The sequence below is a fragment of the Phodopus roborovskii genome, unplaced genomic scaffold (genome assembly GCF_943737965.1).
Source record: "Phodopus roborovskii unplaced genomic scaffold, PHOROB, whole genome shotgun sequence".
Lineage (NCBI taxonomy): Eukaryota > Metazoa > Chordata > Mammalia > Rodentia > Cricetidae > Phodopus > Phodopus roborovskii.
The window spans coordinates 28,517,303-28,544,113 of record NW_026126418.1 but is presented as its reverse complement, the minus strand read 5'-3'; the positions used below and the strand labels follow the sequence as shown (position 1 = coordinate 28,544,113).

Sequence of the window (26,811 nt, the reverse complement as noted above, 5' to 3'; positions counted from 1 at the left end):
AAGCTCACAACTACCAAAACTCCAACTCCAGGAACTCCAATGCCATTTTCTAAGGATGCGCGCGCACTGCGCGTGCGCACACACACACACACACACACACACACAAATATAGACACAAACCATACACAAAAATAAAAATAAAATAAAGCACAAAATGTAAAGCAAGTTTGGTACAAAAGGTTTCCTGGAGAGGCACACTTTAAGTGAGTTCTTGGAATAAAGGGAAAAGACAAATGGAGAACAGGTACCCTGTAGTTCATGGAGAGCTTAAACAAAAGTATGGCCTTAGGACCCAAGACATCATAATAAAATGGCAAAGGATTGCAGTCTTCATTGAGTGTTAGCCTGTAACCTGCACTCTGGAAGACACACTTGCCTTCTTACTCAGGTAGATTCTGCTTAAGGAAGAGGCAGAGAGTACATCCAGGAGGCCACAGCAGTATTTCTCCAACAGGAAGAAAAATCCAAAGTTCACCCTGAGTTCTGACAGAAATGTGTTTGGAAATAACTTTCTTGCAAATCTTGGTTATTTCTGAAACTCTTGATTGGCTACCATCCAGGCAATGCATACACCATGGAGGAATTGGCCACTGACACTCTGACTATCTGGATTCTGGGCAATCACCATTAAAATGCAAATAATATCATGATTAAATCATGGTTCAAATGTAGACAAAATAATAACAAACTATGGGATTTGATCCAATTTTTTTTCCCCCAGACTAAGATCTCAGTGATCAAATACAACTTGAAACAATAAGCCATCTGCTAGGACATTTGAGCCCTTTTTTGCTGAACACTAATATTTAATCATAATTTTATGGCAACATGTTCAAAAAGCTTAGCTGGGATGTAACAAAAAGTGAAAATAATGGGTGAGTATGCCGAGGGCATTTCTTACAATCAGTTGATGCACTGCTTTTTTGGTATTTAAGCATCTTAAAAGCAACAGAATATTAGCAGAAAACAGTACACTCTCCTGACAGAGGTGTTACACTGTGTCCCCATGGATCAGCAGTTATCAACCTATGGGTTGCAATGCCTTTGGGGGTCAAATGACCCTTTCGCAGGGGTCACCTAAGACCGTTGAAAAACATGGATATTTACATTACAACTCCTAACAGTAGCAAAATTACTGTTTTGAAGTAACAATAAAAATCATTTTATAGTTGGGGGTCCACACAGTATGAGGAACTGTATTAAAGGGTCACACATTAGGAAAGTTGAGAAGCACTGCTGTTATCAACAGTTTGTAAATCTTTTGACAAAATTATTCAGATGAAGAAGAAATCCATCTATCTTTGTTCTCAGTAAGTTACCTTATTAAAGTGACTAGCTGTTTGGGAGTTGGCTATAGTGTTAGAACTGCAGTCTTGCAGCCATGTCTAAAGGTATTAACATTAAAAAGAAATCAATCATGCCAGCCAACCCCCACGTTAGTAGTCTGCATGAATTGCATTTGTCTTTCTGAGACCACCAACCTGTCACTCCTTCGGTGTAATGAATTCAACATTCCCCTCCTCAACACAATGAACCTGATGTCTCCTGTAACTTTGATATCTCCTGGCTGCTAAATACCATCCTTACAAGAAAGAGTTTTGAAGTGTAAGGCCAAGGGCTAATGAAACCCTCCCCATTATCTTTCTGTGAGTCTCATGCTTATGTCTCACAGCAAACTAAAGCTTCTACAGAGACTCATTAGAGCCATCCGGGCACCCTCCTCAATGCCAATTGGCAGGGTAGCACTACCAGTAACAAGTTCTGGACCATGGCCAGTTCCCAGCAGCTGAGCTCTGTTGGCAGTATCCCAGTTCCAAAGGATGTCAATGTGACAAACGTATCAGGATAATGGAATACCCTGAAGTAGGAGATGAGAGTAGGTGACCACAGGCTAAGAACCATAACAGCAACCAAAGTAGAACTTCAGGCTGGAACTGTTACACATCTGCCATTGGGAAGCAACTGCACGAGACATGTTCTGCTTTATTCAATGTGACAAGAGGTGACACCTTTGATACCCAAGTGTGCACAGCCCGAAAGGATGGATAAGAGCCTATGCTCATTGCCATTTCCTAGTTGTCAAGATGTTGAGCTGAAATGTCTTAATAGATCACCAAGGATTGCTTCTATCCAACTCATAATTTTATTCTGCAAAAATAATGCCTCCCTTTACTCCTTTAGAATAACAACTTAATAAATTAATTAGACGTGAAAACTCCTATCACACCACCTATATAAGTAAGCTTATACATATCCTTGGAAAACAGGAACATTTGCTCAGAACCCATGAATTGAACCAGAAAATTCCAGTCATCCCTTCTACATGGCCTGCCTTTATGTGCAAGAATTACCAAACTAGTAATTTGCCACTGTGTAGCTGAAATGATTAATATATGCATATGGGAGATTGGAATTCACAAAAAACTCTCACTGCTGCAAATTAAATTCTTGCTAATTATGCAAGACTTTTAAAGAGCATGATATCATTAAAGCCATCAAAAGGAAAGCTTTAGCATGGGACTAGATGACCATCTGTCAGGTGACCATCCCTGCACCAGAGGAGGAAACAGTGACCTTTCCAAGTTCTCCAACAATTATCACGTGATACCACATAGCCACTGAGTCACAGGCATGGAACTCTCAAGAAACAAAATACAGTCCTGTTCACTGTGATATTAGGTACACGAATATCTCTAAATGGATATAATACATTTAATTTTTAATGTACCTCAAAGTATTTGCTGGCTTTCATACACCAAAGCATTTTTAAATTGTGCCATATATATGTCCTGAAATCTTTTTAAAAAATGGAATTTCAAGGGACCGGAAAGATGGCTTAGTGGTTATGAGCACTGATCGCTCTTCCAGAGGTCCTGGGTTCAATTCCCAACACCCACATGTCAGCTTACAACCGTCTGCAACTCCAGTTCCAGGGGACCCAACACCCATGGGGAAAATTAATGCATATAAAATAAATAAATTGTTAAAAATGGAATTTTAAGGTAAGGAGATAAAAAAAATAATATGATAATTGCACAATAGATTTACCACTACAAGGCAGCTGCAGCACGTCCACTGATGAGGGTTAGCCTGAACACTTACTATTATCTCTTTCACTCCTCACAGCAGACCTGTGAGGAAGGCTGTGAGGCTCAGAAGGACCAGGCAAGGTGTCCAAGCTCACTCAGCTAAGGAACAAATACTAGAGGCTGTCTTGGAGGGATTCTGACTCCAGAACCTCCTACCAGTACTCACAAACAGCCTTCGTTTTGCTCCCTGTTTTATGCCTGTGGACAACCCAGAAATTACAAGTGCATCTGGACTTCAAAGAGCTTGTATTTGGGTATTTTGGGTTTTGTTTGTTTGTTTGTTTGCACTTATGATTTTTATTTTTAAACATAAGTGCTTGTGTGTGAATTTCTGCACATGAGTGTGTTGCCCATGGAGGCCGGAAGTGGGCATCAGATTCCCTGGAGCTGGAGTTACAGGGGGTTGTGAGCCACCCTGTGGATGCCAGGAACTGAACTCAGGTCCTCTGCAAGAGCAGCACTCACTGTTAACATCTGGGTCACCTCTCCAGCCTTCTGGACATTATGTTCTCTCTGAATGTGTAAGGAGGTTATCTGAAGTCTGCTTAGAAGAGCAAGGGAAACTAACTTTGGATTTTAACATGAATTGATCAAAGTCGGCAGGGCACTGACACCATGGGTTTGTCTAATACTGACACCACTGTAAATGAGTTCAGAGTTTTTGAAAGCTTCTGACAGTAAATTTCTGTCTTTGGAGTTCACCACAAGGAATGATAGGAGAGCAAAAGGAAACATGTTCAAGACTCTATTCAACTTGCTCACACACCTAAGTAACTTATAGTCTTCAAAAACCAGAACTTCAAGACAAGACATACAAATCATATTATGTAGTGTGACACACACATACACACATGTAGTGAATGTACCATGACCCAGAATGAATTAGTTTACAGGTGGAAACAGCCCGAATTAAGGACAGAGAAACAAGATTATGTAGAAAAAAAGAAAATTAGAAAACTTTATAATCATTCCAAACGGAAAATACAGAATACACTCACAGGTGTACAAACATGGGAGAAACACTTTTATGTTTAAATTATATAAATAGAATGCAAGGCTATTCAAGGTGGCACACATTCGGGAGGCAGACATGGTAGGTTTGCCACAAATTTGAAAGCAGCCCGGTCAATATAACAACTTCAGGCCAGCTAAGGCAGCATAGTGAGACTTTATTTCAAAAATAAAATAAGAAGCAGAACACAAACTAATATAAAGACAATCTTAAAGAATGAAATAAGAACAGTATATTTATTAACAGTGATACAAGAAAACCATGAACTCATTCATAATGAGACCACCGTGACAGAAGAGAACCTCGCACATAGACGGCATTAGTCACAACTATGGTTTAATAAAATGAGTGAGCAATCGACTGAGACCATGCTACAAGGAAGTCAGCCACCACCACTTGGAACTCATATTCTCAAAGAGGCAGGATCAGCACATTCTACAGAGAAAATAGGAGGAGAGTTAGATATGCTTTGATTTGAAATTTTGGCATGAGGCTACAAAAGGACAGATAATGTATCACCTTGGCCTTAGACGATAGCTCAGGGAGCTTCTTATTGGTCATGAGTTGGCAAAAGGCAGGGTCTTCCTGGTCCCCCAACCTCAGGCTGGCCACTGATGAGGGTGGCTTTGGCCTACATCATCATGAATGGTCTGGTCTTTTCCTATTTGTATATGGAACCACTCCTTGTGCTGCTAAAGGGCGGCCAGCTCACAGAGGAGATGGCTTGAGGAAGGGCTCAGCTTCTTTTCCCTCTGGATGCACCTTCCTCCTGTCACCTCTACAAACTTAGCAACCTGGAAGTTCCAATGAATAGAAACTTAGAGACAAGTTACATAAAGGTAATGTTTCACTAAGCCCTGCTGTAGCTCTGCTGTCAGTGTGTGTGTGTGTGTGTGGGGGGTGTTCATGAGGACCCCTGTGAGTTAAGCTCTCTTCCAGCTAGTTTCCTTGTGCCCTCTCATGGAATCCCCCTCTGGCCCTATGACATAGTGGAACCTGATGGGAGATGTCATTCTGTCAATATCTTTCTCTTATTGGTTAATGAATAAAGAACCAATAAGGAAGCAAGATAGGTGGGACTAGGGGAGGTGGAAGATTCTGGGAAACAGGATGGAGTCTCAAGGTGATCTCAGGAGGAGAGACCAAGTGAGTCTGGCATTCTTAGTAAGAAAAGACCATGTAGAAATACAATTATTAGTAATTATGGGTTAATAATTAAGACACAGCTAGCCAATAAGAAGCTGTAGACATTGGCCAATAGCATTATAATTAATACAGCGTCTCTGTGTGTTATTTGGGGCTGACATAGCTGTGGGACCAGGCTGGCAGGTTAAGTGCTTGTAACAGGTACGTGCCCAAGACATAGAGGAAGTAATTTCAATGCAAATATCACTGTAAATATCACTTGGGCAGCTGTGAAACCCCATTGCCTTTCTTCCTTTGGCAGAGGCAGCAAGACTGCATTCTTTTCCATCAAACACTTCTAGAATTTATTTTCTATTTTTTTTCCTAACCATGTCTAGGATGCACAATACATAGAATCCTTGCAAGAAGAAACCAACTCAGTCTAGAAATTGTGGACATAAAGTATCCTATAACTGTGTCACCTGGATGAACATACTCTACCTGCTCTGACCGATAAAACTCCAAAGCAGTAAAAATACTATATATATATATATATATATATATATATATATATATATATATATACACACACACACACACACACACACACACACACACACACACACACACACACTGGAGGATAAAATTATACTATGGGCATAATAAACAATTTCAGAAGAGAAAAACAGAAATTTGGGAACAATAAAATAGGATTGACTCTATGAGATAATCTGCCTGAGAATAAGTGACAAACACAAAAGAAAAAGTTAAGCCTCTATGAAATGTTAGATGCAGAAATTTTAGCTTACACTTACCCAGCTTCTTATACTTTACAGAGAGTTTGCTATTATGATCTTATTTAATTCTCGTGCCACATAGTGGGAGATACTACAACTGACAGGTAAGGGAGCTGAGGAAGATTCTCTAACTTTCCAAATGTGCCTGCTTGTCATCAGCCAAGCTGGGCTCAATGAAAACCCAGTTTTTAATAGAGTTAAACATTGATGCTATTCAAGAAAGGTACAAAGCCTGGAGCAAACCTTCCTTTAAATCATTTGGAACTTAATGGGGCCCTATCATGTAAGTATAAATCCCCCAGGAGGAGTCCAGAAAGCAATCATAACACAGATGGTTCAAAGAAAAGCTCTAGTAGGATCCCTAAATGAAGGGGGCAGGGCAGAGGGCAGACCACACAGGGGCTTTTAAGTTGTTACATTCTAAAAGGCACAAACTCCAAATCCTATCTAAACTTTGAAAGGAGACATATTAGCCCAGGATTTTGCCATCTATGGTTAAAAAATCAAAATAAATATTTTATTGGGACTGGAGAGATAGTTTAGAATTTAAAAGATGTACTGCTTTTCCAGAGGACCCTGGTTTGTCCCACAGCATCCACACCCGACAGCTTACAACCACCTGAAACTCCAGTTCCAGAAGATCCAACACCCTCTTCTGGTATCTATAGGCACCTGAACTCACATGAATATATTCCCACATAAACACACAGATGCAAAATAAGTAAAAAGTAAAATCTTTCTACGAGATTTTTTTTTTTTTTTTTTTTTTTTTTTTTTTGCTTAGACATTACATGAACAAGTGTTATACTGACCAAAATGGTCTACACTACATATTGTGGGTTTTATTGTTAATTTTTGTTTTGCAATTTCATACAGGGTTATAATGCATTCTGATTAGTCTGACCCCTTACTCTCTTTAATGTATATCCTACCCATCTACTCCCCCATTTCCCCTACAAATGTCTTTCTCATATTTGTATCTGTTTTCTGACTCACTGAGTCTAACCAGGGCTATTTGTGTTGCCATGGATTGAGAATTATAGCACCATGGATTTAGAGCTCTCCGTTGGAGCCTGCTGGGCTTAACAGAGGATAACACAAGTGAAAACAAATACTTTCCCTCTCTAAGAATCTATCTGGTCAATAGTTCCGCAGTGAGGGGCAGGCTTTATGGGTACTTCTCTAACCACATTTACAGGCCCAGCCTCATTCAGGCCAAGTGTATGTAACTACAACTGCTGTGAATTCTTTATTACAGTGACTGTGTCCTGTCTACAGCATTTCATAATACTTCTCCCCATCTTCTAGTTATTCTATTCTTCCTGCCCCTCGTCCACAAGGTCCCCCGAGTCTCAGAAGGGGTGGTATAGGTCATGTTTAGGGCTGAGCCCTCAGAATCACCTTTTCTTGGCACTGAACAGCCATAAGTCTTTGAAGTCACCACCATTTATTGCAAACTGACTTCCAAACACTTTCTCTGTCTCTCTTGGTCTGTCAATTGAAACCTATTCTTGACTTGGAGATGAAATGTTATCTCTTCCAAGATGGCCCTTTGAGCCCCTCTCTCTTCTACAGTCAGCATGCTCTAGAACATCTTGCTGCCTCCTACTTCTGGTAACTCCTGGATGGCACAAAACATGTGGGATTTATCCACTTGCCTCCTATGATCCCAACCCATGTGCTTCATATGCAGAATTAGTAAGAAGTCATCCAAAATTCTGTGAGTTTACAAACCCTTACAAGGATTGGAACTCTTTTGATTTCACTGCATAAATGACCTCAGTGAATGTCCCACTTCATCTAAAAATCTTGTTTCCTAATAACCATCTTTCATGTTGACCCTCTGTACCAGCACATGTGCAGTCATGCAATATTAACAATTAGCAAACGGCAGAACTTCATCCAGAAGGTTAAGTTATAAAGTTTTCAATCAATAGCAATATAGCAGTCAACAAACATAAACAAACTGATCATGAGATTTGCTTTCACTTCTACCAGTTTCTATTCAGTAGGAAGGTAAACGTCTCAAAGCCAGAACCTTCGCTCTCTAAAGAGCCTTTCTCCCCATGGCTTGCAATAAATTACTAAAGGAACTTAAAGTTTCAGAATAAAAACTATGTCACTTCTACAAAAGCCACCTGTTCTTCAGAAACAAAAACGATGCCCCCCTTTACTAGTGATTTACAATAACAATTAAATAGCACTCGTTCTGTTGAGGTGTTTCTATACGAAGTAAGAAAACAACTCTCTGTTACAGTTATAGAATGACAAAAGCAAACGCTGAGCTTTGGAACGGCAGTAATCTTCCCATATTCTCTGCCCTCCCTTGGGTCATGTATGGTCATGGAGCTGTTCACAATTAAAAGGCTTACTTACAAGGAAAATAAAGACCAGGCAGTAGAAAGAAGACCACTGGGACTTGGAATGAAAAGCAGGCTTTTAAAAAGTGCAGTGATTATTTTCAATTATACCACATTCTATGAAATGCTAAAAAAGCCTCCCATTACATCGTGTACAACCTCGAAAAAGCTCTTTGATCTGTGAATAGGCTAATCGAAGAACTATTCACATAATTCCCGCCCTTTCAGTGAGAGCAGCAATCAGAGAGCAAAATGGAAAGTCCAAGTCATGCAAGGCGTGAAATCTTACTTTTTCGTCATCCTCCGTAAATGGAGCACCCTCAGGAATCTTATTTATTGCTTGGGCTACACCGATAATCTCACCGTCACTGCTCCGGATAGGCATGCACAATAGGGATTTTGTCTTGTATCCAGTTAGCTTGTCAATCTCATCATTGAATCTTCGGTCCTAAAAATAAGTCAGAGAAAGCATTCATTGCAGGGGCAAGGAGGTGAGAGAAGAGGAGAAAATGTGAGTTCACATGTCACTGGGAGATAGCTTTTATTCTCAATGTCTTTGATTCTGTGCTTAAACTACCAATGGAAAATAAGTGATAAATTATCACCATAGTGAGCCAGCCTAATTGAAAGGAAAGGGGGCCTGTATCCTAAGGGAACTCCACTGTTTTCTACTTAACAAAATATGTCATTTCTACATGGATCCGCCTAGGAAGGGGAAATAGACAAGAGCTCCTAAGCAAATTGGGAACATGGGAGAGAGGGTGGAGGGTGAAAGGAGAGGGAGGAGGAGGGAGGGGCGGGGGGAGGAGAACATGAGGGAACAGGATGGTCCAGTTGGGGGAAGGACAGAGAGGGCGAGCAAGGAAAGAGATGTCTTGATAGAGGGAGCCATTATGGGGTTAGTGAGAAACCTGGCACTAGGAATATTCCCAGGAACCCACAAGGATGACCCCAGATAAAACTCTAAGCAATAATGAAGAGGGTACCTGAACCAGCCTTCTCCTCTAAGCAGATTGATGACTACCTCAATTGTCATCATAGAACCTTTAACCAGTAACTGATACAGATGCAGAGATTCACAACTAACCACTGGCCAAGCTCCCAGAGTCCTGTCAAACAGAGGGAGGGGTGATAATATGAGCAAAGGGGTCAAGGCCACAATGGGGAAACCCACAGAAAAAGCTGCAGGTGACAGTGGATGGCTTGAGCACTTTGTGTGGCCATCGGCAGTGGGGCCAGGATCAATCCCTAGCACATTTCCTTTGAAGAGAGACCTTGCTCAGCCTAGACCGGGAAAGGGAGAGGGGATAGGGTAGGAGGATTGTCCTGCCTCAACATGGTGATAAGATGGACTTCCTGGACTCCCTATGGGAGGCCTTACCCTCTGAGGAGCAGATGGGTGGGGAGAGAGGGTAGGGACAGTGAGAGGAGGGGAGGGAGGCAGAACTGGGGTTGGTATGTAATATAAACGAATAAATAAATAAGCTTTAAAAAACAAAGTATGTCATTTCCCAGTGATAACTGGATATAAATATATTGTTGAGAAAACAATGTAGCAAATATGTTTTTTTTTAAACTGTTGAAATGTTCAAGAAAGAAGTACTTTATTTTTTATTTAAATTATTGAGGAAAAAATCTATGCATCCATTCTATGCATACATAGTCCCAAAAATGAATAAGGTGGGGAGGGGTTAAAAAAGAATTCCAGCTAGGAGATGTAAGGAGTACGGTTTTTCCACCCGCTGCCGCTGGTCTTGTCCCGCCGCCATGCCGCCAGCCCCAAATAATACACAGAGACTTTGTATTTGGTACAATACTGTTGGCCCGGTTACTTGTTTCTTATCGGCTAGCTCTGTCTTAAGTATTTCTCTTACCGGGGAGCCGGCGGCATACTGCTTTCTCCAGACTCTCCATCTTGACTCCTCCTTCCTACTTCCTATTTCCTCCTTGTCTCCTAGTCCCTCCTATCTTCCTTTCCTATTGGCCAACAGTGCTTTATTATTAACCAGTATGAGGAACATATACAGAATGACATCTCCCATCAAGGAGATGTAGGATAACTAGGTGTGTTATATAGTATCTTTTCCCAACTACCAGGAAAACAATTGTCACAAGCAAGGGTCATCAATGACCACCAAGACCATTAGGTGAAGGATGCTAAGCAGGGATTTACATGGTCCTCAAATGCCACACTACAGCATTTATTAATGATAATGATAATATGTTCTCCATAATGAGGACATCCGGCAGATTCCATCTTAGACAAGTAATTAAATTTAGCATAACCATGGATGAGCCAAAATAACATTGTCATTTCCTGACATAATGCCTTGGGTAGGATACATAGCACTAAGAACATGGGGTATTCATGGCAAACAGATAGCATGAATCATATCATTTAAGAAAAGAAAACTAAGCAAATGGAGCTGGGGACGGCTCATTTGGTAAAACCCTTGCTACACAATCATGAAGATATGAGTTCGATCCCCAGCATGCCACAAAAAGCCAAGTCACACTGATAAAAACCAACAAGCACACACTGTGACTGACACAGGCTGGCTCTCTGACTGGAATATGTGACATTTCCAATACCAAAGTGAACTTGTAGGCAAACTCTGAGAAGCACATTCGTTTGTGCTGATCTTATAAAATTCACTAAGGACCACCTATGTGTCAGGGTGTGGGCTGGGGGTACAGAGAGCAGCAGCAGCAGGCCCATCTCACAATCTTGCCAGCGAGCAGGCCAGGCAGATGCATCGTCATCATGCATCATCACCCACTGGGGTAAGTGACACTGAGGGAAATGATGCGATGCATGAGACCGGCAAGGAGGAGTGAAAAGAACTTTCTGTGCAGCCAGAACACCATTTTGAAAGTGGTGAAGCAGAAAAAATAAATAAATAACTTAGTCCAAAGACTTCAAGGTCAAGGTGATAGAAATTTTCTAGAGAAAATAACAGACAGAGGCAAGGGCTAATGGTGCCAAGCCTTACAGCCAGGCAAAGTGGTTCTATTCAATCCCAGGTGGAATAGAAACCAAGGGAGATCTTGAATCAGAACAAATGCCATTATTCACTCTGTAGCATTCAGTATTCTCTGAAGTTAGCTTACCAGATTTTGGTTTTTTTCTCATCTCAAAACTTGTTCTCATCTCTAAATATAAGACCTCAAACAGCAGAAATTCTGTCTCTCTTACTTACTGCATCTTGACATATTATAAAGGCTCAATAATATTTTTCAAATAATTTCCTTTTAATAGTGTGCTATAATGACACAAAATGTAGAAAAATCAAGAACCCTTTTTTACTCTTTGACATAAAGAGTGTTGGAGTTTGAGACATATACAGAAGATACAGATGTCCAGTACAACCTCAATGGTGAAAGTAAGTAATAGGATGTCACATGACTGCTGGTCAATAGGAAACTGAGCAAGTAAGCTATGACCTCTTGACTATAACAACACTATGCAATGGTCTGAATAAACTAGAACTGTTTGTGTCAATATGAACAAAAATCAAAAACACAGTTGTGGGGCCTGGCTCAGCTGTGAAAACCACTTGTTGCTCATGCAGAAGACCTGGGTTCAATTCCCAACACCCACATATTGGCCCACGGTCATCTATAATTCTAGATCCAGGGGATCTGATGCCCCCTTTTGACCTCAGCAGGCACCAGTCACAAAAGTGGTGCACATACACACATATAGACAAAGCACTCACACATAAAATGAATAAATCTAATTTTAAAAAATCTAAGAGGGGGTGTGGTGGTGCAGGCCTTCAATCCCATCACTCAGGAGGCAGAGGCACACAGATTTTAAGGAGTTTGAGGACATCCTGGTCTACAAAGTGAGTTCCAGGACAGTTAGAGCTACACAGAGAAACCCTGCCTCAAAAAAAAAAAAAAAAAAAAAAAAAAAAACCTTTAAAAAATATAATGGTAATTAATGGTAATGAAAATGAGCAAACGGCAATCTAATGATGTGTATCATTTACAAATTCAAATATGGAGCAAAAATGTAAGTATTTATGAGAATAATAAAGATCAAGTATATGCTAGTCATCTGAAGAAGAGGAGGAAATAGCAGTAGGGAGTTATAGAAGAAGTTTTGACTTAACAATAAAGTTTTACTTCTTTACAAAAAAACAACTAAGAAGTAGGATAATGGCTCTCTGGAGAGGAACTGGCCCCTGATGCATAAGGAGGCTGGGCTTTGTTGAGGTAGGCATCCTCTGGGAAGTCCTGACCTTCTCTCCACATTTCTGGAGAGCCAATTATCCCAGGGTCCCTGTGGACATGCATTCCTGTCAGTCTCCAGGCTGGTTCCAGGCTGTTCCTCTCTGTCACACTGATGAGGAAGTCAAGGGTTTTGCTCCTGAGCCTGCATCTATCTCATGATTGGTGAGGGTTTTCTTCTTATAAATTTACTTTTATTTTATTTCAGATTTTATATCATATTATGTGTTATATGATGTATTATATAATTATATAGAGACACTTAATATTTGTTATTTTATTGTTTTTTCTATTAAGATTATTGGGGCATTATTTTATCTTTTTATGTCTTATGTTTTATTTTATTCTTAATCAGTATGCACCTTAAGAGGTTTTCTGTGGCATTTTCACACATCGTGAGTGTGGGCTGATCACATACACACACTTCCTCTGTAGTGGAGTCCTCCTTGGCTGCCCCTCTCTCTCCCTGTCTCTCCCTCTCACTCTCCACTCTCTCTTCACTAGATCTTGCACAAGCCACTCCCTTGTCCAAGAGTGCCTGGGAGAAAGCTGCCCAGTCTGTTGATCCCTCGATGCACCTGCAGTTGACCTTGCTAGGCTTTGCTATTTCATCCACTGGGACATGGGCATTGTGACGCTGCTGGCCTACAGTGGAAGGCTCTGTGTCCTTCTCTGCCTCTGTCTTGTCATACGATTCAACCGAGAGTAGGAGAAAACACCAGGTCAGATCCACAGTTGAGAGAAACCTATTCTCCTAATACATCAATTGAACCTTTGAGGCAAAATTCAACTATTGTATCCAAGAACTTGTGAGACCAAGTTCCATGTTATGGTGAGCTAATGGGATTGTCTCCCAGCTTCTCGTAAGAGTCACAGAGCAACTAGACATAATGGATGAGTGCTTCCCTTTTGTTTACCTTTCTCTTAAGGGGATTCGATTTTATTATTACAATATATGGCCAAATAGCTCCTCTGTTTGTCCTGGTAATGAAGAGTAAATGGAAAGACTGTTAATTCATAAGCAAAACTTTGCAGAGGCTTAGATTGTGTTTAATGTTTTGAACACAGTTCCCTATATCAGCTATGTCGATGATGGCTGACTGCATATCCTAGAGAAACTGTGAGTAAGAGTCACTACTATTCATAGTGCAACTTCTAAATCCCAGGAGGAAGAACTTGTAAAATATGAATATAGAGAATTTCTGTTTAGAGAGAAAGTACTCCTTGTAGGTCTATCACAGTATTACAAATTTATGGGGCTGGAGGGAGGCCTCAGTCATTTATAGTACTTGTTGCTTTTGCACAAGACCCGGGTTTAGTTCCCAGCACACAGTGGCTCAAACCATCCATAACTCTAGTTCAAGGGGATCTAACATCCCCTTCTGACCTCTGTGGGCACCACACACATGCACACACACACACATGCACACACACATGCACACACACACACAGGGAGAGAGAGACAGATACTTATAGGCAGGTAAAATATTCATACACATAAAATAAAATAAATGTAATTTTTTTAAGTATTACAAATTCTGTTTTCTTTATGCTCATTTGTGTTTTGCCTACAGGTGTGTCTATATAAGGGCATCAGATCCCTGGAACAGGAGTTACAGACAGCTGTGAGCTGCCGTGTGAGTGCTGGGAATTGAACCCACATCCTCTGGAAGAGCAGCCAGAACTCTTAACTGCTGAGCCATCTCTCCAGCTCCCCAAGTATTAAAATTCATTTTTTTTACTTCCCTAAATTGAAGACATGAAAATACTAAACATTATTTATGTTTCTACTGTGAGACTATCTAAAATGAAATTGTAGTATATAAAAATATATTTAACTAAGTACAGTGTAATAAAAAAATGTATTCAACTCACTTATGTGAAAAGTCTACAAAGCAAATACAGTACAATGTTAAAATCTCATAAAGATGGATAAACTATTCTTTAAAAGTTTAAATTTATTTTTAAAAATAAAGACCATTCTTAAAAATTGGGAACTTTTTGGATCTGATATAGAATTGGACTATCAGCCACCTGGTAGGAAGTCATGAGATAAAGTCCGGAGATGCTCTGGGTTAGGGAAAGGCCAAGGAAGTTACAGGAAAGTAAGCAGAGGGATTAGAAGGTGAGAAGTTGAGGCAGCAGAACTTCTTAGGGTATTGGTTAGGGAAGAAAACATAGTGGGAAAAAGCTGAGCCTCGAGGTTTAATCTGAGTAATGTGCAGATAGAAATGTCATTCCCTGGGACAGGGAGTTTGAGACAAAGGTAAAGTCTATGTGTGAAGAGAACAAAGAAAATTAGTAAATCACTTTCCTAAGCTGACCCCTGTAACAGAGGCTCTCCACTCTGACTACATATCAGAAATGTTCAGTGACCCATGCCTGCCTTCCAACCCATCCCAAACCGAGTCAGTCAGTACTGAACGTTTCCATTTTTAAATCTCGTATGCAGTTTGGATATAAGAATTATCAAAATAATAAATAATAGTAATGAAGAAGAAGACTCAAGAATGCACTGAAGGGAAGAAAAGGGCGTAGCATGCACTATGGTGTTGCACGTCAGCAGGGTGGACTGTGGTGGATTGTGCTTGAACTTCTGTTTGGAACAGGTCTTGCTTGTCTGCCCTGACCTTTGTACTGTTATGGCAACCAGCATCTCTGCAGAAAAGTGTCTTTTTCACCAAAGTCCAGCGAGAATGATGGAGTTGTGTGGGTGCTTTTTTTTTTTTTTTTTTTTTTTTTTTTGTCTCATTTCTTTTCTATTTTAGTTTGTTTATATATATATATATACATATATATATATATATATATATATATATATATATATATATATATGTATGTTTTTGCTGGATTTTGTGGAGAAAAAGCATGAAGCTGAGTGGGGAGGAACTTGGAGGAGTTTGGGAGGAGAAAAATATATGGTCAAAATATATTGTATGAGAAAATCTTTAATGAAGAAAAGAAACAAGGTGGATGCCTCCTAAAGAATGACAACTGGAGTTGATTTTGGCCTCCATACCCATTGTACACACACACACACACACACACACACACACACACACACGAATGTGCTAGAGGGCTTTAAGGAGTGTGTTACTGACTCTCTTCCCTCTAATGCTTTGGTTGCATTTAAAGAATGTCTTGGAAGGAAGAGTCAGTACATATAATGATAGAAAATGCCCTGAGCTGAACAGTATTTAGAATATAGAATCACTAGGGTTTGAGTGAGTTGATAAAACTGTAAAACATGGAGAACTCAAGACCTTCTCCATGTTTCTTTGTTTCTTGTTCAGGAATTTCAGTGGGGAATGGGGAAATTCACTAAGTGAGAACAGATTCTGAGGTTGGGGGTATGGGTTTCATTGTGGGTGTTTTGAAGTTTAATTGTCTGTGGGTTATCTACTTGATAGGGATGTCTCTAAAATGTGTGTGTGTGTTTTCTTTTTTGTTAAAGAAACTTGGAAAAGAAAGGCTGCCTTAGTAAGAACAAGAATGTTGCCTAATAACTTTTCATCTAGAAGTCAGCAACGTTCCATAGGCAGCCACATACGAAGGAGGCAGGATCAGCACAAAGCCCATAACCTTGAGCTTATTCACTCCTGAAAATGGAAACCTGAACAGGAACCTAGCAAATGCCTCTAGGTCTCTGGTGTAATATCACAGGAGGGATGGAACTCCACTTACATTCATCTCCCGGAGGCGAGGACAGAGGAACAAGAACTGGTCTGCCATGGGAGCATCCAATAACTCCAGGCAAATGTTCACTTAACAAGGTTGTTAAAATCTGGAATGAGTATCTTATAATGGTGGTAGACTCTCCTTGCTTCAAGAATTTTCATGTCATAATGTTTTTTCCTATCATGTATTGTGAGTGTGTGAGTGTAACTATTTGTCATAAACAGAGAGTTCTAAGTGCCTTTTGGGCAGACCTCCTTTTTCTACGTGATACTCAGCTAAGATTTGTAACATTTCAAAAGACAATGTCAAAAAACCAAAACCCATTTTTTTTTCCTTTTCAGCAAAATAATTGAACTTTACCTCCTACCTAAAAAAAAGGGTAATTCCACAGATTTGTGACTTAAGGTCTTCTATGATTCAGCTGGTGCCACGGCACATTCAGAAAATAGGTTCCTATCCTCAAGATCCACATGGGCTCTGGAAAAGCAACCTCTGCAATCTGAGCTTTCATGTCCTTGAAAAAGAGCCGTGTCCATTATGCCTGCGCATGCCCACCAGCCCACAGAACACATTTGCTTGAGTATATAAAAAGGCTGTTACAGTTTAAAGATGACATGTCCCCCATCCCCCCACAGGCTCATGTGCTCAGTGATTGGTCTCCAGCTGGTTGTGCCTTTTGGAGAAATTTTAGACTAGTGGCTCTCAACCTTTCTGATGCTGTAACCCTTTAATACATTTATTTCCTCGTGTTGTGGTGACTCCAACCATAAAATCATTTTTGTTGTTACTTCATAGCTGTAATTTTGCTACTGCTATGAATTGTAATGTAATTATCTGTGTTTTCCGATGGTCTTGGGCTACCCCTGTGAAAGGATCATTTAACCCCCAAAGGGATTATGACCCATAGGTTAAGAACCACTGTTTTAGGCAGTACTAGCTGTTTAGAGGAAGTGGATCAGCAGGGACATTGCTCTGAAGGTAAGACTTGATTCATAGTTCGTTCCTTGTCATCCACTCCTTATAACCTCTGGTGACAAAGCCCTTCTATGTACCACATGCTCTAGCAATGGAGATGGTCAACCTCACCCCAGGCCCAGAATGCACTGAGTCAAAGACTCAGATGGACACTCTGTGCCTCTGAGGCAGCATGACCCTTTCCTCCTTTAAAGTTGCTTTTTCAGATAGTTTGTCATCAAGGAGAGAAAAGAAATAGAAAGTCTTCAAGCTGAAGATCAATCATCCGTGCCTTGCTCCCATTATCAGAGAGAAAGCACTTGGGGGCTTCCCTTCGGCCAGAGCTGGAGTCAGGCAGGCCTCAGACTCAGCAAAGGTGAACTGCCTAAGATCTCTCTTTTGCCTGTATGTAAGTGTTGGGTCCCTATCCTCAGCACTTTTCAGGAAGATTTTTCATGCTCATCGTTAAACCAAGAATGTGTCTTAACCACTAGGGCTTCCGTAAGCCTGGCTTTTTAAACCACACTCTCAATTCCCCATGTGCCACATAAGGCCTTTCAAATCCATGGTGCTCCAGCTGTCAAGTCTAACATCCACTTAATGGTAGTTGTGCTTTCAGAACCAACAGGCAAGAAAGCTTGTAATTACAAAACACTTTATTAATTCCATGGGGCTTTCAACTTACTTTGATTCTATATGATTTTGCCCGTTTATAGCACATGCATGTATATAGGGCATTTCTTCACTCTGTGGATACTTCCATGTGTGCATACAAGAGAACAGCCCGGACAACTCATGAACACTGCAGTCACCTGGGTCCCTTCTAATGCCTTAGCTCCACCCAGAGCAATTAAATCCCAGTTGGTGGTGGGTGGGGTTACTCCAAGCATCTGACTTCTGGCTGTTGGTGTTAAAATCCACTGAATTAGAGCATTGTTTAAATCCATGGTCTCTGGATCTGAAGGAAACAGGCTATAAATAATACTTCAAGGTTTTCAGGACAAATTCACTAGCTGTATATTTGTCATATTTTCCTTGAAGACTTAATGAATGGGCCTGTATACCTTTCATAACACCTGGGAACACCTTGCCAGATGTGAAGACCAAACTAATCTCACATTTCCACACTCTGTGTTCAAGGACTTTATGGAGTTGTGGTCTACACACTAACAGAAACCCGAAATATAAAATAAATAATACATGGAATTTATACCCAATAGATCTCCAAACTGTCCAGCAACCAAAGGGACATGATTTTTATTGGTTCATCAATTAGTAAGTAGCCACTTAATTTCAGTTCTCAAATGCATCTCTGTGCTGGCTAGTCTTATGTCAACTTGACACAAGCTAGAGTCATTTGAGAGAAAGGAACACCAATTGAGAAAAATGCCTCCACAAGACTGAATGTAGTCAGACTATAGGGCACTGATGGGGAGGGCTCCGCCCATTGTGGGTGGTGCCTTCCCTGAGCTGGGAGTTCTGGGTTCTGAAAGAAAGCAGGCTGAGGAGGTCATGAAGAACAAAGTCAATAAGCAGCACTCCTCCGTGGCCTCTGCATCAGCTCCTGCCTCTAGGTTCCTGCCCTGTTTGAGTTCCTGTCCTGACTTCCTTCAGTGATGCACAGTGATGTGGAAGTGTGAGCCAAACAATCCTTTTCCTCCCCAAATTGCTTTTGGTCATGATGTTTCATCACAGCAATAGTAACCCTAACAGAGACAATCATGTTGCCATGGTAACTTCATCTCTGGACACTTAAGATGCTTAAGAGACAAAGCTCTATGGTTCTTGGTCAGTTTCCAATGATTTGGAATGTTCTCTCTTTCTCTATAGAAAGAACTAATTGTTGCGAATTGATGAAAGGTTTGAGATTATACCACATAAAAACAAAGATATCACATACGGTAACTTGATAGCTAATGCTTTGTGCTTGCTAATTAGATTCTGGCTGGGAAAAGTACAAAATAATCACTGTTGTCCTTAGTATGTTTGCAGAGTGTCATCACAGTAAACCGAAGTTTTTACACTGACTTCTTCCATAAACAGCATGTAGTAAATTACCAACAACCCTTCATGACTTTGGAAGCTTCAGTTCAACTTAGGAGCGTGGTTAATGTGCAGCTGTTGGTGCCTGTAAAGGCCAGCCCTAGTTGAGAAATAACAAGTGAGCCTTCTTTTATTTAAGCCTTCCAAATTGAATTAGGGGTTAGCAGACGCCATAAAAACTTTTAATATGAGGTTTGGAGCAATCGCAGTTGTCCCTAGCCATTGGGAGACTTCACTCCCTTCAGTTCTGCTGAAGTCAGCTGGCTGGCTTTAAGGCTAGTTCTCTGTCCTCCTAGCCTTAGCGGGCACTTCCTTTTGATCCTGTCCTGGTGTCATTTATTATTTATCTTCCTTACAGTAAGTGCATCTCAGGGTGGAAACTGTGTGAAAATGGGAGAACCACTGCACGGAGGAAAACAACGTGCAGGTGAGATTGGAAACAGGAAAATGATAAATCCTTAAGTTGCTTTATTGGATGCCATAAATATCTGCAGAGATATATAGCAAATGTGCTATACAGGTAAATACCATCCCACAACCTTTAAGCTTTGGGGAGGGAGCAGAAATGTTGTGACGCCAGATCCTGAAGGAGAGCTACAGAAAGTGTCGGCTAAAGAAAGAGATGCCACCTCTCTTCCATTGACAGTGGGAGCTTCAAGAATGTCAGGAAGCTTACAGATATGACAAGGGTATGATTGTCACAGAGCTGTGGTCAGATGCTAGAGAAACAGGAACTGAGAAACTCAAGGGGAGCCAAGGTCAAGACAGCAATGCACAAAAGCCAGGTCAGGTCAGGAGAATCAGTATTACCCACTCATTAAAACATGTGGTTGACAGTTGTGTAGCTTGGTCTGTTTTGAGGGTCTCTGTCAATGGAACAAGGATCTGTCCCTAGAGCATGAGCTAACTTTTTGGAGCCCATTCCATATCGTGGTTAATAAGGATCAGGAAAAACAGATAGACTGAATAGATGTTTATTCAGGGAGAAATAACTTACAACATAGACAGATGAACACCAGAAGGTTCCTGGTCCCAAGGATGCCTCCTGATGCTCCTCTGTCTCTGCACTGCAAGCAAGAGAGCATTCTGGGCCCCTTCCCCAGATCTAGTTCCCCCTGGTAATGTCCACCCCTGTCCCCACCCCCAATGGGCGTAGTCAGTGCTGCAGGTGCCAACAAAGTGAATATCTCATTATAATTCCCTATGGTGAGATGCCTTGCTCAGCAAGGGGCTTTTGGTCCTGCCTCAACTTGATGTGCCAGGCTTCCTTCACTCCTGGTGGGAGGCCTTACCCTTTCTAGGGAGTGGATGGGGGATGAAATGGGGGAGGTGGGGGGAATGAGATGGAGGGAGAGGGAACTGCGGTTGGTATGTAAAATTAGTAACAATAATTAAAAAAAAAAACTAAAAAGGGGCCACTCCAGAATCATATTTTGAAAGCCATTTTACCATAGCCCATAAGACATCCTGAGAAGCAGCCCCCAAATGGAATCTATTTGTAAACTGCTCTGTTAGTACACTCCTAATCTTTCCCTTGTTCATGCCAAATTACTGTGATTCTCAGCATCATAAATTTAACTACATTTCTGTTTTGTTACTGTGTAGAAGTTATTATTAATGTTTAACAAAAAGTCATTTATTTAAAATATGCTTTCCGAGTCTGAAACGTTTTTAACTACAACTTAAAATAAAACGCACTCTTAAATGTTTTCGATCATGTTTCTTGTTGAACATGATAAAAACAGAGATCACTGCTATTAAAATGAATTTCAAAACAACAATTAAAATAGTAAAGTAGTAAAGAGTGCTCTAAAATGGGAAGATTAACAGACTCGAAAGGCGCGCGCGCGTGTGTGTGTGTGTGTGTGTGTGTGTGTGTGTGTGTGGTGTGTGTAGTGTGTAGACACAAGTATGCCACAGCACATTCTTTGTGGGAGTCAGAGGACAACTTGCAGAAGTCCATTCTCTTCTACCACCTAGGTTCCAGGGTTCAAAGTTCCATCATCAGCTCTGTACAAGCACATGTACCTACCAACTCAATTCTGGCCCAGATAACATTATTTACTTTCAGTTTCAGTAAGCTATCTATATCTATATGCTGCTGATAATAAAATAAAACAATATGGAGGAAAAGAACTAAGTAATTAGTAAAAAACACTTCTAAGCTTTATACTCTTCAATTCTCTAGTTTTGTTTCTAAGAGTTTATAAGAAAAATTGAATAATACCTATAGTATGGTGAATTCATACTACCATGTAAAGTTATAGGTTATTATTTCATGTATTATAAGTGATTTTTTTTAATCATAACACAAGAAAAGTTATATGAAGAAAAGTAGTTTAGAAAGCAGTTGAGTTAACACAGTTTCCTGAGGGTAAGGGGACAACCATCCAGGACATCCAGGACAGGATTATAGCTTTATAACTGTCATCCAAAGAGAAAGGACTTTGTGTTATTGCATTGTAAGGTATACCAGATGACATCTGTCAAGATGGAGATGGGTCAGTCCTAATAAATAACATAAACATGAAAAATATACATCATTACTCTCTATAATTTACAAAGATATAAATGGGTCCAAACCAGCCTGAAACTAAATGGCTCTGTCATTTTTTTAAGCTATTATTACCCTGGAAATAAAACTTTAATCATAAAAATTAGGCCCAATTGAAATACTGCATAGAATACTAAAGGAACTTGATGCAATTGTCTAAATGGAACCAGAAAACAAATGGAAAGATGCCCCAATTGGGCAATGTCCTAATATGGCAAATGGACCTTTCAACTCAGACTGATTCTGACTTCAGTGTTAAACATCACAATCTCTTACATAAACAATGCATCTTGATTTTCCAAAAGGACCAAAGCTGGGAACTGAAAATTAGCAGTAGCTGATATTTGTTCTAAAAAAAGAGAATACTATAATTTAGACTGGCACAACAATTCCTGATAGCCTGCAGTAGAAACAGCAAGGTACTGTGCACTGTGAAGGAGACTAAGAAGCAACTCACACCACTCCTCACCTTCTTAGATGGATCCTTGGGGGCAGTATCCACCTCTGCATCCCTAAATCCTTTCCTTATCAGCCTCATGTCTCCTTGAAGGAGAAGATACAACATTCCAGGACCTCTGAGAAAAACAGTGGCTAGCTTATAAATCTGAGTCTCTTTCTTGTGACTATGACACCAAAATTCTAAAACTGAGTTGACAAGAGCCCTACATGAGTAAAAGAAACTGTCCACGATCTTCTCAAAAGAGGACCTACTGTGTTTCAAATAAGAGTGGATTATTGTGACACTATGAATAAATGAATAATGAATAAATGAAATGTTTCTCAGCAAAAATTATTGGCAATATGTCAACTGGTTATAAATCAATGCTGAAGAGATTGTTCAAATAAAGGAAAAATATTGTGCTGTTCAAGTTGGTCTTGTTCATACTGCCTGTCTTAGTTAGGGTTTTTATTGCTGTGAAGAGATACCATGACCATGGCAACTCTTATAAGGAAAACACTTAATTGGGGTTCACTTACAGTTCACAGGTTCAGTCCATGGCAGGACATGGTGGCATGAAGGCAGACAAGGTATTGTTACAGCATACAGGTAATGGGAAATGGTCTCAGCATCACACTGAGGGAACCTTAAGCAAAAGATATCTTAAAACCTGCCCCTACAGTGACACACTTCCTCCAGCAGGGTCATATCTACTTCAACAGAGTCACACCTCCTAATAATATCACTCCCTATGAGATTACAGGAGTCAATACATTCCAATTCCCACATATCCTGGCCCCCATAAGCTTGTAACCATATTACAATGCAAAGCTGCATTTGGTCCAACTTCAAAAGTCTCCATAGTCTATTGCAGTCTCAACAATGTTTAAAAGTTCAAAGTCTTTCCTGAGATTCATGCACTCTCTTAACTGTAATCCCCTATAAAATCAAAATTAAAAAATAGGTCACATACTTCCAGCACAGGATATAAATTATCATTCTAAAGCATAGGGAAGGGAACCTAGTTAGGAAATACTGAACCAAAGCAAGACCGAAAACCACATGGGCAATCTGCAAACTCTGCCCCTCCGTGTCTGATGTCAAAACACTCTTCAGATCTCCAACTCTGTTCAGCTTTGCTGACTGCGTCACACTTCTCTCTCTTGGGCTGGTTCCACTCTCTGTTAGTAGCTTTCCTTGGCAGGTATCCCAAGGCTGTGGCATCTCTAATAACATTGGATTCCCAAGGTAATCCAGGCTCGATTCAGGGACACCACTGACACATGCTTGGCTTCAGGGACTTTCCTTAGGTGCAGAGGCAAATTCCATAGTTCCCTTCTTCTATCCTTAACTCCAGAACCACATGGCCAAAGCTCCAAGTTCTGCTGCTTGATCAGGCTGAAATATAGCCCCCTCACTCAATTATGTCTTCATCAGCTTTTTGTCTTTCACTACCTAAACTTGGCTGCCCTGAAACTGGATCTCTAGACCAGGCTGGCCTCGAACTCAAAGATCTGCCAGCCTCAGCCTTCCCAGTGCTGGGATTAAAGGTGTGCTCCACCACACTGTCTCTAAGCTTTTCTTTACTTCCTTTTTACAAGTTGTAAATTTAATGGGTGGGATCTTGCCCTGAGGTCTTCACTCCTTTTATGCCATTTCTTAATCCATTTATCTCCTTGAACACAGGATTTAGCTGCATTCCACTTCCTGGCGTCCCTTTCCTCAATCTGTACATTTTATATTTTTATGTACTCAACTTGTCCTTTTCGTTATAAATCATTAGTGTTACCACTAATAACATACAACAGAGTCTATACCAGGCTGTTTTGAGATTTCCTCTGCCAGTGGAATTAATACAAAACTCTTCACTTTAGCCTCAGGTAGACTCTTCAGACAAGGGCACGTTCTTCACCAAAATATCACAAGAATGATCTTTAGGCCACATATTAATACTGTTCTCCTCTATAGCTTCTTGAGCAAAGCCTCCACAGTTCAAATAACTCTTAATGCCACTGTCTTCCATGCTTCTACTAGTATGGTCCATTAAGCAATGCTTAAAGAATTTCATTGCTTTTCTAACACCAAGTACCAATGGTTTTGCCTATGACAGTAATACACCAGTCCCTGGTAACAACTTCTGTCTTAGGGTTTCTATTGCTGTAATGAGACACCATGACCACAGCAACTCATAAGGAAAATATTTAATTGGGGTGGCTCATTTATAGTCTCAGAGGTTCAGTTCATTATCATAATGATGAGACACATCACAGTGAAGGCAGACATTTTGCTGGAGAAGTAGTTGGGAGTCCTGCATCTTACAGGCAACAGGAAATGGTCTCGGTGTCACTGAAAGAAGCCTCTTAGAGTGGTGATAAGGCATACCCTTACCTATTCATAATATTCTTAGATGTTGATGAAAATGGGGTTTTAACAGGGTTTAAAATATTTGATAAACCATAGAATATGTCAACAAACTAAAAGGCAATACCATATAACTTTACGGTGGGGATTTAAAGAGATGTAAAATACCACATAGAGCAGCATAAGTGAACAAATTCTGAAACTGGATATTTAAGTGGTAATCAGTGAAATAGTGCAGTTTTTGTGTAATTTAGTGTCCCTGGTTTTAGCCAAGACTGTCCTAGAGAGAATTTTATAAACAAACTGTTTTGGGAACATTTCCTTCCCATGGTAGAGCTTACATAAGAACTCTTCTGAACATCATGATAAAACAATCCCCTTACATTGGGCAGTGGTGCCATATGCCTTTAATCCCAGCAGGCAGAAGCAGGCAGATCTCTGAATTCTAGGTCAGTCTGGTCTACAGAACAAGTTCCAGGACAGCCAGGGCTACATGGAAACATTGTCAAAAAAACACAATAATTAATAATAATAATAATAAAATACAGTCTTCTTGCATTAGAAATTTTCAATTATAGTACTTCTGTGTTTCAGAATATCAAGTTTACCAACTGAGTTGTGAGTGTGTGTGTGTGTGTGTGTGTGTGTGTGTGTGTGTGTGTGTGAACATATGTGGAGGCCAAAAGTTGACTCCAGGATGTCTTTCCTTAATCACTTCTCTGCCTTGCATGTTCAAATGTTGTCTCTTACTGTGGTGGTTTGAATAAGAATGGCTCCATAGGGTCCCATGGTTCATTTCAATGCTTACTCACCAGGCATTGGCCCTATTTGACAAGGATTAGGAGGTGTGGCCTTGTTGGAACAGGTGTGGTCTTGTTAGAGGAAGTGTATTACTGAGGCTGTGCTTTGAGACTTCAAAAGCCAGCACCGGACCCAGTCTCAATCTCTCTGTCTCTGTCTCTGTCTCCTCTCTCTCTCTCCCTGCAGATGTAAAAGTCTCAGCTATTGCTTCAGTGCCTGCAGCTGCCATTCTCCCTGCCCTTCCGATAACAGACTGAGCCTCTGAAACTGTAAGCAAAGCCCCAACTGAATGCTTCCTTCTGTTTTAAAGATTTATTTATTTATCATGTATACAATATTCTGTCTGTGTGGATGCATGCATGCCAGAAGAAGGCACCAGATCTCATTAGAGGTGGCTGTGAGCCACCATATGGTTGCTGAGGATTGAACTCGGGACCTCTAGAAGAGCAGTCCTGAACGTTTTCTTTTACAGAGTTGCTTTAGTTATGGTATCTCTTCATGTCAACAGAATAGTAACTAAGACACTTACTGAACCAGACGTTCACTGCTTGGGTTGGCCTGGCCACTGTAGGATCTATTCACACCACCCTCCAATGCTGCGGTTACAGATGTGTGCTGTTGTGCCCAGCTTTTGTGTGGTTATAAGCATCTGAACTCAGGTCCTCAATCCTGTACAGAAGTGCTTTACCCAGTGAGCCATCCCCACATCCCTGCCATCACAGTTTTGAATAGGTCAGGAAAAAATTTTAAGAAGGCTGGGCATGGTAGTATATACCTTTAATTCCAGCACTCAGAAGGCAGAGGCAGGTAGATCTATTGAATTTCAGACCAGCTTGGTCTATGTAGCCAGTCTCAGGCCACTCTGAGTTATATAGTAAGACTCTGTCTCAAAAATTATTTTAAGGAAAAAAGATTAAAAATAAAATTAGAAAATAACCCCCTACTTTTCCAAAGCTGGTTTAAGCATTAATGTTACCATGTGTTTTTGAGAAGTCTTTTTATGCTCAGGAAGTTTGTATGTTCAAAAGATGTTTTTGTGAAATAGTCACCTAAGTCCAGGCTTTTAAATGTTGCTATTTTGCAACATGAGTAAATTATGCTAATGGGGTCAACAGCACTGAGGGAAATAGATGATTGCCTGTTTCAATGATTTGGAAAATGCAAAATAAATTACAGTGGAATCTGGTGATGTTAGTGTGTTGTTGATTGCTAGTCTAGCATACACAAGGCCCTGAATTCAATTCCCAGAATCCTCAGAAAGCAAAAACAAATGACATAAATAAAACATATTGGAATACCACTTTTCTAGAAAACATATTAGCAAAACTTTTAAATATTTAAATCCTAAAAACTATACTAGCA

General features: G+C 40.4%; 1 protein-coding gene across 1 annotated transcript in view; it reads right to left on the bottom strand.

Moving 5' to 3' along the window:
- The window catches only part of Pde11a (phosphodiesterase 11A), a 347,781-nt gene that overhangs the window by 292,468 nt on the left and 28,502 nt on the right, over nt 1-26,811 (bottom strand). The window contains exon 2 of the mRNA XM_051184429.1: nt 8,673-8,831. Within this exon, the coding sequence (XP_051040386.1) occupies nt 8,673-8,831 (159 nt within the window). The remainder of the gene's footprint in view (nt 1-8,672; nt 8,832-26,811) is intronic.